Raw genomic sequence first — 15,387 nt, forward strand, 5'->3', positions numbered from 1 at the left:
GTTCAGTGGCTGCTGTCCTGATGATTGTAGGAATTGCATAAGTAAAGAAAGACAGGATGCCATGAGGTAACAAATTGTACCTGATAATAAATGCTATAAGGTGTGTGAAGCTGGGAATGCAGGGAGAGCACAGTGGAGGAGCGTGGGAGAGATGGAGCATTTATGGATCTGCATGAGTGCATCATCTGAAGGAACTGCCGCCCAGCTCAGACACACTGCACATAAAGGGAATCCCTGTGTTCCCAAGCGCCATTTTTAAGAAGTTAGCACTGATGGGTTTCTGTAACTTTGCTAATACTGTGGGAAACAGGTGATGTCTTAAAGTCCTAGATGAGTCACTCTGACTGTCCTCTACTTTGCAGTCTCTACTAGAATAGGAACCTTCAGGCTATTTGGAGGTTGAATAAGGGCCTAGGTAGCAAAACAGAAGAAGGAGAAAAAAAAAAAAAAGAGTCATAAAATGGGACTGACAGTTTCACAAACAGAAATGGTCCAGGGTCTAATGTACTGCTGTCAGGTTTGACAAGGGGAGATTACAAATGTCCACTGGGCTTGCCCAAGAGAATTAAGTTATTGGTGACAAAGGCTCCTCTTTAGTGAGGTATAGACCCATGCCACTGAAGAGGAGCGTATATTCAAATTGTCTGATTTAATGTGTGACAGTAGTGAACCGAAAAGAAATAAAACAAGCACAGTAAAATCGTGAAGACTTTTAAGTGTGGACAGTTCTTTTGAAAATTTGTTAAAGAAATAGAAGCAAATGCAATCAAACCTGAAGGAGGGAAAAAGAAATGGGAACCAGGCCTTGGGGTTGAAATGGGAAAGAGAGTTCCGGCTCCTTAATGAGTGATGTTTCATTTCCTCCTTAGACAACAGACTGAAGTCCTGTTAACACCTCCCCCATCCCCACCGCCCTTGAGAACTTAGGTGATCAGATCCAGCACTTAGGTAGCATATGACAATTTAGAAGTTAAAATTAACCATATATCACTTTTGTCATCTTAGTTTTATTTTTTATTTTCATGGATTTATCTTTACAGAAACTATCTGTTGTCACTGTCTGTTATATTTTAGCTTAAAATTCCATTTAACCTACTAGGAACCCAAGAGTTAGAAATTTTGCTGACAAGACACACAAACAATTCCTTTCAGCCTTTTTCTGATACCATAGTGTTCTAAAGAATGAAAAGACCTTTTTGTGGAGTCTTCAATGCCCTGGAAGAATCAGCAGTAGAATGTAGGCATGATCAGACTTTTAGAGCTGCACACACAAATAGAGACTTCCTCTCAGGAATATGACTTAGCCCGTGTTAGTACTTCTTGTTTTTATTTTACCTTAGTCTGATGGTACTACAAATATATTCCCTTTTAGAATGTGAAACACAGAAAGTATGCAAGGTGGAAGGCAACGTATATCCATAACTGCTTAAAGAATGGGGAGACTCCTCAAGCAGGCCCTGTTGGAATAGAAGAAGATAATGGTATGTATTTAGTAATCCTAAGTAGAAATGTTTTGGCAGAATCTTGCGTTTTCAGAAGACGTCAAAGTTTTCAGAAGGTACTGACAATTTTTTCATCTACAATAATTATAAAGCCAGGAACTTAGGGGCATTTAAGATTAAGGCTTTACATGTGCGGTGTGTCCATTCAGCTGTCATCATTGTCTCCTATATCTGCCCAAACTTGATCTCTGCATAGAAAAGACAGTCCACTCACAGTGTGACCTGGAAGTGTTCCCAAACCCCAATGGATGTTGTATTAGTGCTGTGATGCTTCTGTGTTTTTTTTTTTTTTTTAATTGTTCCATATTAGCAGGGGACAGAGTAATACTTTACATGGCTCCAAAAATTACAGATCATACAAAAGTGGGAAATAAATTCTAATTCCGTATACTAATTTCCTAGATCCTACCAAAACTCATAGTAAATAATTTAGTTTTATCTTTTTTTTAAGATTTATTTATTTATTATGTATACACTATTCTGTCTGCATATATGCCTTCAGGCCAGAAGAGGGCACCAGATCTCATTACAGATGGTTGTGAGCTACCATGTGGTTGCTGGGAATTGAACTCAGACCTGTGGAAGAGCAGCCAGTGCTCTTATCCTCTGAGCCATCTCTCCAGCCCTTTTTTTTTAAAGATTTATTTATTTGCTTTGTATAGTTTTGTTTAACTTTACAGAGATTTTTTTTTATAAATTTTCAAGCAAATAGAAAAATGGATGGATGGATGGATGGATGGATGGATGGATGGATGGATGCATTCTCATATATAGATAGTCTCTTTTTTCCACACAATTTATAATTCAGTGTTTTGCACTTATAAAAGGAAATCTTTGTACAGGAGGATTTTGACATTATTACATAGTAAGTGGGTTTATATAATTTAATCATATGCATCGTAATAGCAGAACTGAAGATCTGCACCAAGGATATGTGGTTCACAAGTATATACTACCTGATCCTTTAGAAAAGTTTAATGACTCCTGCCATAAATAATCATCTCCACAGATGCCCCAGATTATCTAATAAAATGCAAGGATTAGCTGAAATTTTCACAGTTCAGAGAAAATGGTATATTGACTATTTGTCTAATGCTTTTTTGTAAAAAAGTAAGAAACTTTTTCTTTATTTTTCTTCCATATTAACTACTGGTCAGATAAAAATAACAAGAATTTCATATTTTTCTTGATTAAATTTCACAGGGGTTGCCTAAGTGCAAATATATTTACACTACAAATCATAACAGTAGCAAAATTATAATTATGAAGTAGCAATGGAAACAATTTTGTGGTTGGGGGGTCACTAAAACATGAGGAGCTGTATTAAAGGGCAGCATTAAAAGGATTAAGAACCACTTCGCTAGAGAAAGACAAACATGTTTACACAAAGAACTGTGTGTGAATGTTTGTAAGAACCTTATAATTGCCTAAAATCTAGAAATAACTGAAATAACACTAGTTTTTGAACATATCAGCTATGGAACTTCCTTGCAGTTGAATACCACTCCTTTTTTAACTTCCATTGGTTGCTTTCTTTGGCAGTTTCATACATGTACATAATGCATCCTGATGCTTTGTCACTGCCCACTCTCTCTCAAACACCCCAAGATCCCTTTTGCCTTCCTTTCTCTCTACAAATCCCTTCCCACAGTGGTCTGTTTTTGTTTTGTGACTGGCTAGTTTTAACAAGGGTCATCTGTGTGACCATAAATTTGGAACTAATCATTAGGACCTGGTCAGCTCACCAGTTAGAATGTGTCTTCTCCTGGAACCTATCATTAATCCATCATTCAGCAGGAAAGTGTAGGGCCCTGGGAGCCACTTCCCAACCCATGGTTGACTGTTGACAGGCCCAGTCATGGGCAGGCCCATTATTGGTAGCCCTGGTGCTATGAGATCGAGATTGCATTAGCTATGTCATTCTCAGAATTTAGCATTTACCAGAACTTCTTCATATTTTCCTGATGTTGCAGTCTTTTTTCCTCTTCATGACATTCCCTAGGTTTGTTTGTTTTTGTTTTTTTTTGGGGGGGGCGTATAAATGTCCTGTTTGGGCCAACCACTCAACTAGCACCTTGAGTAGCAATGAGTCTCTTACATTCACGGCCATTCATTGGAAGGAGAACCATCTTTGAGCTAGTCTGAGAGTAGTGTTTTTCTTTGAGTATCTCTAGTTTCATTTCTGTTGCTTTGACCAAAAACAATTTAGAGTAGGAAAAGTTTCATTTCCATGACAGCCCATCATTGAGAAAAATCAGGGCAGGAGCTCAACAGGGGCTTGAAAGCAGAAACCATGGAAGAACACTGCTTTCTAGGTTACTTGGAAATGTATACTTTGCTTGCCCCTTACCCAGGAAATAATGCTGCCCACAGTTGGCTGGTCTCTCTTACATAAAAAATAATCGTTGCAATACCTGCTAGACATGCTGACAGGCCAATATAATCTGAGCAAATCTTCAATTGAGACTCTTCTCAAGTGATTGTAAGCTATTATGAAGTTGACAATAAAGGCTAACAAGACAGATCTAAATATATTTAGAAGGAGGCATGGTACCTTGCCAGTTAAGTTAATCAGCAGTAGTAAGTTCTCCCCAGGGCATGAGATTACCTGAGCATATAATATCTATTTCTTTAAAACAAACTTCAGGTGAAAAATAAGGACATTTTCACACTTGTGTTGTTCAAAATGTACTGTTTTTGGTGTCTTTTATCCAATACTTGCCATGTGCAGCCTATTAAATGATTATCCTGTTACTGCTGATCAAAGATTAATAAAAATTAAAAAATGAAATTTCACATTCACGGACTTTGGACTTTGGGACTTTGGATTAGAAAAGCAGTTGAATGATTTAAGTGGGGCTTGATGGGCCATACCAGTAGAAATATGGAAGACAGTGGTCTGACAGTGATTTGAACTGTGTAGACCTGGTGGGTAACATCCTAAAGAAATGCTATTCATTGTGAGTCAAAAACTTTTTAAGAAAGTAAAAAAATATATATAACAATGGTTTCAAGAAATAGCAGGGTTATAAGATACATTAGGTGGAATTGTGTTTGTAGATTTTACTTGTCATATGAATAGAGGAAAATAAAAATAGTTGCCAATTGTATTTCACAATGCCTGCTTCAACAGTGCACGTTTATTATATACAGACGTTGAAGAAACTGAAGATGTTGGTGCCACTTCTCTGCCCACTCAGCCACCTCAGCCATCATCATCTTCAACATATGACCCAAGCAACTTGGCACCAGGCAGCTACAGTGGGATACAGATTCCTCCAGGTGCACATGCTCCAGCTAATACACCTGCAGAAGTGCCACACAGCACAGGTATGAACTCAGTACTGTCCCCATTTTCATACAACTTCATAGTTCTGAAGTTGGACATAGTTCAGTGGATAAGACCAAGCTGCACAAACATGAGGACCTTAGTTGAGGTCCCAACACCCACAGGAAAAGTTTGCCATGGCTGCATACGCAGCTATACCCCCAACATTAAGGAGTGCAGAGACAAGAGGATTTCTGGGCTTGCTGTCGAGCAGTTTAGCTCCATGTGTTTCTAAAAGACCCTATCTTAAAGGAAGGAAGAGAGAAATAGAGCAGAAGATGCCCAGTGTCTTCCTGTGGCCTCAACACACCCATGCACATACCACATACACACACACCACACTCAGGCCCCACACATATGTAGTCACCATGCACTTGCACCACACACTCACACATGCATATGCCCTTCACACAACACAGATGCGCCACACACAGTCATGAATGCACATACACCACACTCAGGCATACACACACAAAAGGTTTTCAGAAATAAGAACAACACTATATTTGGTCCACATAATGATCTTAATAGAGTTTGATCCTTAAATTCTGTTTTACTGCCCGGGCATTGGTGGCGCACGCCTTTAATCCCAGCACTCAGGAGGCAGAGGCAGGCGGATCTCTGTGAGCACAAAGCCAGCCTGGTCTCCAGAGCAAGTGCCAGGACAGGCTCCAAAGCTACACAGAGAAACCCTGTCTCGAAAAACCAGAAAAAAAAAAAAAAATGTGTTTTAGTTTTGGTTTAGTACTTATTATAGTCTACATTTTCAAGCAATGACAGGAACTTGTATGTATTAATTACTATTTACTTATTTTACTAATGTTTTCTGTGCATTATAGAAGTGACTCTTTCCCATTTTGTCTTCTTCCCTGTCTGTCCCCTCCACTTAGCTTGAGAATAGTTCTGTGATACTAGTTTGTCACTGGGTTGGTTAGTCATGATTCCTCTGTGGCAGCAAGGTTAGGATACCGCCTCTGCCTCTACATGGTCCCATTGACACTGATTATGGAGAGTAGGCTTGAAGGTAAAGAATCTCAAAGACAGTAGAATCACAGGTGAACATAACAACAATATGTCTTACAGATGGCAAGAGGCGATCTCTGCTATCCTTGACTTAATCAATGCATTACATGTGTTTTATAAATGAAGATGTAACAAAACTCATGTCCAGTAATGTCAGTATCAGTAGATGAAGACACTTGTACATAGCTGCAGGCACTCTTCCATTTACTTGTATTTCTGATGAAACATCTGCGTTACTTCCAAATAGAGAGCCATTTACAACAAATATTTAAGTTTTGGTATAATTTGGGTTTATTTGTTGATTTTTTTCCTTAAAAATTGTACATGAACTTTTGCTTTTATCTCAGCACCAGAATAACCTGTGGTATTAATTTGTACAGTATCTCTCCAGTTTTAATTACTGGGCTGAGAATCCACTTAAGAGCCCTGCTGTGTACTGTTTCTATGGCACTGTACCCCTTACTTCATGGGCTTCTATTTTTCAGCCTTGTTTTATCCATACCACTTAGGGCATCTTGCATGGGTTTCATAATAGTTAAAATGTATTTTCACCATTAAAATAACAATTATATTTTTCTTCCTATTTTTAACCCCATGTTTTCTGTTTATATTGCTAATACATTGCCTTTATTATTGATGAAGTTGATCATTGTATCACTGGTCTCTCTTATGTCATCATTTAGCATAGTTCACCTGGCTTTCTAGGCTTTATGGTGTGTGTCATATAGCTACTGCAGCCAATGTGAATTTATTTTGTACATACAGTTCATAAAACAAACACTGTTTTAAATGTTTTATAATCTTTATAAACATCATTTTTAATCTAGAGTACTTAAACAAAACCAGCTAGCCCAGTGTACCTGCCATAGGTGACTACTGCTTAGAATATACCTGAAAGAGTAAACACTGGCATTCTTACAGAATAAGCCTGTCATGCATTTGGAGGCAGATCACGATGTATGTTTTTTACTACTAAACTATAAACTTGCCGTAACTCAACTGGCATCTACTTCTCTCACCCTGTGTGTTTCTTCTTTCTAAAATGGAATTAGTATCATACCTATTCCCCGTGTTTATTTTTATTATCAACAGAGAAAAAAAGCATAGAATGACTAGTACTTAGCCAAAGCACATAAATAAGCACTCTACAAATTAGTTTCTTTTCCTTTTCTTTTTTCATCTTCCTTCCTTCTCTGTTTCAAAGACATGGGACTTTCAATGGGAAATAAAAATTCAACATCATTTTGTGAATAAGACAAATAGCCTGCATCAGTGTAAGATATGCAGAAAGATTACCTGAAAGGTGCTGCTGGAGAAACAGATCTGATGGCAGCACTGTAGTAAAGTCACTCACTCCAGGCTCAATATGGCCTTGCTCTGTGTGTGAAACAACAAACCATACTTTAAGTAGGAGGACTGCTTGATTGACCTATATAAAATTGCCATGTTTTGTACAGTGAAAGCATTAAAATCTTCAGAGCTTCATATGGTCCCACTAATAGTCAGCATTTATTGTTGGGAATATTCATAACAATAAATATTAGGAGGTGGAATCTAGGAAGTCTTCTAGTGTGCATAGTACATTTTAATCTGGTTAGCAAAGGCATGTGGTGGTGTGTGTTCTCCCTCTCTCTGCGTACATATGTGTGTAAATACAGCATTTTATATATCCTAATTAACCTCTCCCTACCCTCCTCTCTCATTCATCAGAGAAAGGAATAAAAGTAAAACTTCTGAGAAGCATACCCAGTGAAGAATGAGGATTTGAATTCAAGATTCTGGCTTCATTTAGTTAGCGAGTTGCTACTTCCTTTCTGTGTCCTGTGTCCATGATCCGTGGTAGATAAGGATCTAAAATCTTCCAATCCAAAGCTGCTTTCTCAGTGACATGCCTGTATTTGATTCTTAAGTTTAGGTACTGGATCTCCTCTTAACTCCAGATTTTTTTCTGTTACATTTACTCAGTTCATAGCTGTCAAATAAAAGAAAGCAATAACATTTTTCGTTTATAAACATAACAGATGTTTCCCCTCTTGCTCACTTTAAGAGTGATTTACCTTCTCTCATGTAATGGGTCCAGGATACACTTTTATCTAAGGGAAATCCTTCAGATAGCTGAAAAGAATAGTATGTACTCATTTACAAGTTTTAGTTCTTCCACAAAAAAGCATTGGGTGCAAGGAGGGCAGGAATAGTGGTTGCTTAGCAGTGTTTGCCTCTGTGCCTAAGTCACTGAGCAGATGATACTTGGAGACACTAGTAATGTCCACTTCATCTCTCAAAACGTGTGCTTCTTGCAGTCTGTATTACAGAAAGCCTTAGCAGAAAATCAAACTACATAAATATGATAGAGTTGTATTATTGCTGCTAACATTTTGGTCTGGGGTTTTGGGGGTTTTTTGGTTTTTTCGGGTTTTTTTTTTTTTTTTGAGACAGGGTCTCAGGAGTACTTTGATTAAAGGTGTGCTCCACCACACCAACCAGTGCTAGCCTTTTTGCCTCTCACCTAATAGACTGCAAACCTGAGTTCTGTGAGGGAGGGAGAGGTTATGCTCTTGGGTCCTGTGAGGTGTCATTTGCTTGTTGACATCCTGGCCTGTGTTTTTCTCAAAGTGCCATTTCCTCCGGACACATGAAGTATCTATTGCATCTGGTTCCTACTTCCTTACCTTTGCTTCTCTTATTCTTCATAGGTTAGAGAAGCTTTGTCCTCCTCCCTTTTCAGGGCTTCTAAACCCCACTACATTTCAAGGCTGTTTAAATTTGGAGAGTCAATTTTCCTTAGCTTCCTAACTAACTCTCAATGTCTCCCTTCTCAAGAGATTTTGTACCATTTAGTCTTTAGAACAAGTTCATACTTAACTAAAAATGTTACAGTATTCTTGAATATGTATGGATGCCTTCTAATGTACTGCTTAAGAGTAACTCAGAAGTTACTTTCTGACATAATGCTTGCATTTTATTGAATAACAGAAAAGACTAAATGCTCAAGTTCACTGCTTTCCTCCAGTAGTGGATTTTAAAAGGATCACCTCACCCCAGGACATTGCAGTCTAAAAGTTGCAACCATTGTGCAGATTGTCCAGAGGGACCTATCTAAATCCAAATGAGAGAAAAAGTAGCAGATTAGAGCACCCAGTGAATAAATGGTAACCTAAAAACCATTACCAATTTACCAGGTATTTTCGAGTTTACGTCAATCCATTATTTGGTTACGGCAGAAGGGCAGATGTGCCTCTGTGCTTCAGGACAGACAGGAAGAGACATGTTCAGACTCTACTGCCTCAGGCTGTGCAGCTGAATGACTGACGGAAACTTAGGAAGATTCACACTGCCTTTTGAAATATTATTCACGTGAAGTAATCCTGAATAACTAAGCAGTCTGAATCCTACTGTGTTCTTAATATAGCCTGTTACACATAATTATTTGAAAGTTATCATAGGATGCTGGCCAGAAAATGTGCCCTTCCATGAAGGAGGTAGTTGAAAGATTTAAGGAAGAGTATGAGGTACTTGGAAAGGAGTAGTGTTACCTGCTTGGAGGAGGATGTGGACAGCTGGACAGCCATTTGCACTTCAGATACGGCTGCTATAAAACACTAGGTTTGATAAACTGCCTCTCCAATCCCCTAGCTTTCTAACATTCTTTTTAATTGTGGGGTTTTTTTGTTTGTTTGGTTGGTTGGTTGGTTGGTTGGTTGGTTGGTTTTTTGTTTGTTTGTTTTATTTTTGTTTGTTTCTTGTGGGGTTTTTTGGTTTGTTTGTTTTTGAGGCAAAGTCTCATTGTGTAGCCCTGGCTGGTCTGGAACTCAGAGATCCACCTGCCTCTGCCTCCCAAATACTAGGATTAAAGGCATGTGCCACCATACATGCCCAGCTTTCTAGCAATCTTTTTATTGTTGACTTTATATGTGTCTTTAAATATTTGTGGGAAAAGATAGTCACAAGTTAGTAGCTTAATATGCTTTGTTAGCACTCATGAAAATTGAGCAAAAGGTCACTTGTTTCAGATTACCCTACTCCTGCACTCCTTAGGGGAGGGAGGGAGAAAACACAGCACCAACAACTCGGGCACCAGGAGTTTCAGTGAGTAGCAGAGCAAGTGGCAGACTCGTTTATTCAGGAAGTTAGGCCTGCCTTTATAGCCCCTCCCAAGGTTCCATTGGCTCAGGCGCTGATGCCATATGTCCTTTTCCCATTGTTATCTCCAGGTCAGATGTCCAGGCAGCATCTCTGGGAGTTGAGGCAGGCCTGGCCACTTGGCTCAGGGAATAAGTGCCTGCTGCACATGCAATTACGCATGCGGGCTGGGCCTGGGCAATGGGGACAGGGCAACTGCGGCTTGGGTAGGCTGGCTGCAGTTTCTGCTTCAGTAACTGAATTGTTATGCGTAGATTTCATTTATCTCCTGGCTTTCCAATGATGAGTGTGTCCACTGTAGTACTGTGTGTAGTAGCAAAAAGTGTAAAAACATGAGTTTGTTAGCAATGAGTTGTTTTGTGAATCATAATCCACACATTGAAAAGGAGCATTGTAAGGTCATTAAAAAGAAAGCAAGGATTATATGTATTAATCTGAAAGTACAGCTGCTAAGCCATATGAACAGCAGAGCACACAGAACAGTATACTATGTGGAACTAATTACTATTTGCAAGACATGTGCCATACAGAATTGCATTTTCAGAGATTACTTGGCTTCTGGAGTTAATTAGCTTGTCTTTGTTTGCTTTCCCTACTGGTTGAATCATTGTAGTCTTCTTTTGTAAAATTTCAGTGCATTTTGCTCATTTTTTTAGATGAGTAATAGGCTACATTTTGAGTACAGTTCTAGTTACTCATTCAGTATGACAGTGTTGACAGTTTTTAACAGGAAGCCAAGTTAATCATTTACATATAAGAAATATCATCTTAAAAACATTAACTGGAGAATCGCAGTGTTCAGTTTCACAGTTACGAACTGTACTCTTCTGCCAACTCAAAATAAATCATAATTATGTCTCACTTTGTCCTCTAGGGTACTTATTAGGCTAAGAGATTAAAAGGTGGGAAGAGAGTCTCTTCCTTTAAAGATACAGGGCAAGCTTTAATTAAGAAGCAATGTGACCACTTGGACATAAACATACAAGTAATATGATATGGGATGAGCAGGTCACTGCTATATGTTTATGATATGAACATATATAATGTATAACAATAATTCTAGAAAAAGAGGCATTGAATTTGAGAGAGAGCAAGGGGGTACATAAGAATGGTCAGAGGGAGGAAAAAGGAGGAGGAAATGGAGTAATTATTTTTTAATTTCCAAGAATAAAAAAAAATTGGAGGTTAACACTCATATTTTCCCACATGTTTTCTATTCCTGCATCAGAATGAAGAAAATGTTGAAACAGTGAAATAATTGTCAACCCTTGACTTCTTTCCTAATACTTTATTAGGGGATGAAGCACTTTCTGCATATCTCTGGTTTTGATTCACAGGTGTAACAAGCAATACCGTGCAACCCAGTCCACAGACTGTTCCAACCATTGATCCTGACATGTATACAACTTCCCAGGGTGAGTCATCTGGCTTTCTGTAGATTGCATTATGTTTCTCTGTGATCAGGGTGGTGCAGGAGGGATTATGAGAAATGCCTTTCAATTTTGCTGTGAACTTAGAACTACTCTAAAAATTGGTCTATTTTCAGAAAAGCAATACATATTTCTATTTCTGTACTGACTCCTCATGCACTCACCACCTGGGCCATGTGGTGCTTTCTCACCTTTGCTTAGAGAAAAACAGCTTTTACTTGGTGCAGTAAAACTTTTTATGTTACTGACTATAAGATTATAGTTATTAATCTGAAATTAACCTGTCTCTTGCTTCTTCTACCTTCTCTATTGAAATTTTATGTGATAATTTTCAGGAATCCTAAGTAGGTGACAGATTTTATTTTTAATTCATATTAAAAGTTAAGTTCTGATGTTTCATTATGGGTGAGTTAATTATATTTCTTAACTGAAGTAAAGCCTGGTGTGTTACAAAAGTAATTATTTTGCATGGCTTGATTAAGTTCTTTAAATTGTTGAAACTAAACCTAACATTTCTATATGTCTAGAAGTTACATTTTGAATATGAATCTACATGTTGATTTTTATCATCTAGTTACTGTCTTTTATAAATGAGTTAATGAATGTCTTGTGTATGTCCATAAGCTATATATGTCTTTTTTCGGTAGTGATAGTTTATTTACAGTTTATTAATATTGAGGTAACTTCATAAAAAGCTAAAATGTTTGTACTTTAAAATAGTTTCATTCTTGGTGAGTAAGTTTATAAAAATTTAATATCAGCTTTGCTATTATGCACCTTTTCTCTTACTAATGAGTACGTGATACATCAGCAAGACAAAACTAACATTGATGATATAAAAATGAAGTTTTTCTTAGCATTGGAGCTTCTTTCCCAACAGGTGTGGTGGATATCAGGCACTTGTGTTTGCATTAAAATTCTAAGCTGGGCGGTGAAGCTATCAGAGACCAAATGGGCAGTATTAGGGTACACTCGGCTACATAGTGTTCTACACTCAGAGGGTGTGTAGATCCAAGTGGCCAGAGCATCCATTATTTTGAAAAACCACTGAAGAATCTAGTAGATATTTTTAAGCGAAGCATAAACTGAAGTGCATGTGACAAATTGTGAATAGAACTGAAGGTTGATGTTTTTAGATTTGATTGATGTGGTGAATAACAGCTCCACTAAACTACTAACAAATGGTGGTGAATTATTCTTGAATATTTAGTGTATGATTGCAGTTTTACTCAATTGTTGGTTGTATTACTTTTAAAGGAAGAGAGAAATTCAAGGAAATTAAACACTTTATGTTAAAGGATTCTATATAATTGCTTCAATCTTTTACTAATTCAGTGGCTAGTTGAATGCTCACTCAGTATAGCACCCGCATGTTTACTGTATGGAAATTTGTAAACTCATTATCTTAAAATCTATGTTTTAATTAATATTCAACTGCCTATAAGCTATATTTAGAATATTGGGAATTAGTGGCAATAAAGATAGTCTTTCTGCACTTATTCAGTGAGCCACTGAGCTGGAAGCCACCAGGTAGGTGCCTTGTACAAAATTAACACTAAAAATACATAGAGTGTATCAGCACTTGCTTTGGAAGATAGTAATATTGGTTAGGATTTAGTATCAGCCTCCCGACAGTTGCTGTCTTATTTTGCTATTTCCACCAATGGCAACAATAATAATAATAATAATAATAATAATAATAATAATAATAATTTTAAAAATTAAAGATATTTAAAAGGAATCTGTCTGTCAGTATAGCCTTAAAAACAAAGTATGCTGCCTGCTTATTTTCCTGTGCTTCTGCCTTCTAGTCAGGTTACCATCCTCAACATTTTCCACCCATTTTATTTATGAAGAAATAAACACCCATTTGTTTGATTCTTCTCCCAAGACAAAACACTGTGTGTTTTTATCTTACTATAAAAATACATATATGCAGACATTTGTGTCTTAGATTAAGTAAATAATGTATTTTTACCCAAATTATTTAGTTGAATTCTTGCATATTTCTCATCTGTAAGTAGAAAACTGCTGGAAATAAATTCTGGAGAATTGTTTTATAATGGCTGTTTTCATGTTTTGTTGTGCATTTTAATGATAAGAATGGGGGGGCTTAAGTTTGGTTTTTTTTTTTACATGAATGAAGCAAAATGTAGAGTATTTTAATGCTTAAAAAATGACAATGTTCTGCATAGAATATGTCAACCCCCCCCCCATTTTGTTGGAGGATATATTTATATTCTAGCTCAAATGAGGGCTGAAGGGTTTAGTCTGTCTGTGGTGTTCCATGAAGAGAGCCACGGCAGTCTAATAGAAACACCAAACTGCTTTTCTAGTTTCACACAACCAGTCTTTTTCCCCCTCCCAGTTAATTTCCTAAAATACAGACTTCTGGTTTGTTACTTATTGGTGGGAAATAACATACATCTGAGTTATTTTTATTGCCATGTGTCTGGTTTATATAAGTAGAAATGAAGCATGGTCGTTTTACATAAGCATGAATGTGTTGTTTGTCTTGAGTGTAAACAGATGCTGAAGGAGCAGCACGGCATGTGTAATCTGTGATGTATCTGAATGTGCTTCTTTTAGGGGATATCCGTCTGACACCAGAGGACTTTGCTAGAGCTCAGAAGTACTGCAAATATGCTGGCAGTGCTCTCCAGTACGAAGATGTGGGCACTGCCGTGCAGAACCTCCAGAAGGCGCTCAGGCTGCTGACAACAGGCAGGGAGTGAAGCCTCTGCACTGGAAGCCATGTGACTACAGCATGCGGAACTAATACTCCTTACACTTTCCTCAACCTTTTGGGAGCATGGTTCACAGAAGACTGCAGTTCCACTCAGTAAGACAACGACGCCTGTGTGCTTCGGATTTCTAGGAAGGCATTCTTCAGCTGCTCAGCCAGTTGTCATTGTCCATTTAGTGGATCCAGTTATTCCTGAGTGCATAGAGCTGATGTTAGCATCGAACCCTGCTTCAAAAAATGAAAATGTCCCTGTAGAAAATCATGTTGGGTATAAGCTTTCTTAATTTATATACACTAAAGGATGTTTTTGAAAAATCTGTAATATTTGGACAAACAAACCATATTATGTTGCTATAATATTCTAAATTAAACTTTTAATAAAGATTGCCAGAATATTCTGGATTGGAGTTCCTGGCATTTTTTTCCCCTTTAGGATTTGTAAGGCAAATATGAACATCCAAAAATGGTAAATGATAACAGAGATTACATGCAGCTTATATTCATGTTTAGATATAACTCGGTAAAAATAAAAGGTCATGGAAGGAAATACAAGGTAGAGAGGAAGAAAAATAACTTTATCACTGAAAAACAACACTGGCTTCCAGTGACTTTCTCCTACCACTGACACGCACAGTGGGTCACTGTCCGTCAGCAGCCCTTGATGCATGTATTAGAAAATGAAGAAAAGAATTTTGTCCAAATGCTAGCAAACTGGTACCGTAAAGATTCTCTTCTGCTCTTGTGGAGTAGTAGAGCGGGGATAAAGAAGGCCATAGGCCTTTTAGTTCCTGGTAAGTTGATAAGTTTTCTAGGGCTTAAGCACCACCTGCAGGTGTGCTCTGTGGACACTAATACAAGCATTCTTGTAACTTTTTCAGTGTAACCCAGAGTCAACCGTGTTGTGATCTGCATGATAGAAATATCTTTTTTATTACATGGTTTTAATTGAAAAGTGAATATGACAAATTGACCTGAAATTTTCTCATCCATTTCATTTATGCCATTTGGACTAGAATTCTTTAGTAGAGGACATTGACTCTATTTATCATAGGGAATGGCAGGCCCATGGCCCATAGACTCTGTTGACATAGGAGACATCAGGACATGGCCCATAGTATGTATTTAACATGAGACAGCAGGCCATGGCCTATAATACCACCTGTTATCTAGGGTCTTATTTGAGTGACACCATACCCATTTATTTATATTTTGTCTGGA

The 15,387-nt window shown here is 37.7% G+C and overlaps 1 protein-coding gene across 1 annotated transcript in view; it reads left to right on the forward strand.

Annotated features, from left to right (window-relative positions):
* The window catches only part of Vta1 (vesicle trafficking 1), a 49,916-nt gene extending 35,347 nt beyond the window's left edge, over nt 1-14,569 (forward strand). Inside the window, exons 5-8 of the mRNA XM_027401969.2 lie at nt 1,373-1,481; nt 4,656-4,832; nt 11,331-11,408; nt 14,013-14,569. Coding sequence (XP_027257770.1) covers nt 1,373-1,481; nt 4,656-4,832; nt 11,331-11,408; nt 14,013-14,158 — 510 coding nt within the window. The 3' untranslated portion in view covers nt 14,159-14,569. The remainder of the gene's footprint in view (nt 1-1,372; nt 1,482-4,655; nt 4,833-11,330; nt 11,409-14,012) is intronic.
* Nucleotides 14,570-15,387: the final 818 nt, after the last annotated feature.

The sequence above is a fragment of the Cricetulus griseus genome, chromosome 2, assembly GCF_003668045.3.
Source record: "Cricetulus griseus strain 17A/GY chromosome 2, alternate assembly CriGri-PICRH-1.0, whole genome shotgun sequence".
Lineage (NCBI taxonomy): Eukaryota > Metazoa > Chordata > Mammalia > Rodentia > Cricetidae > Cricetulus > Cricetulus griseus.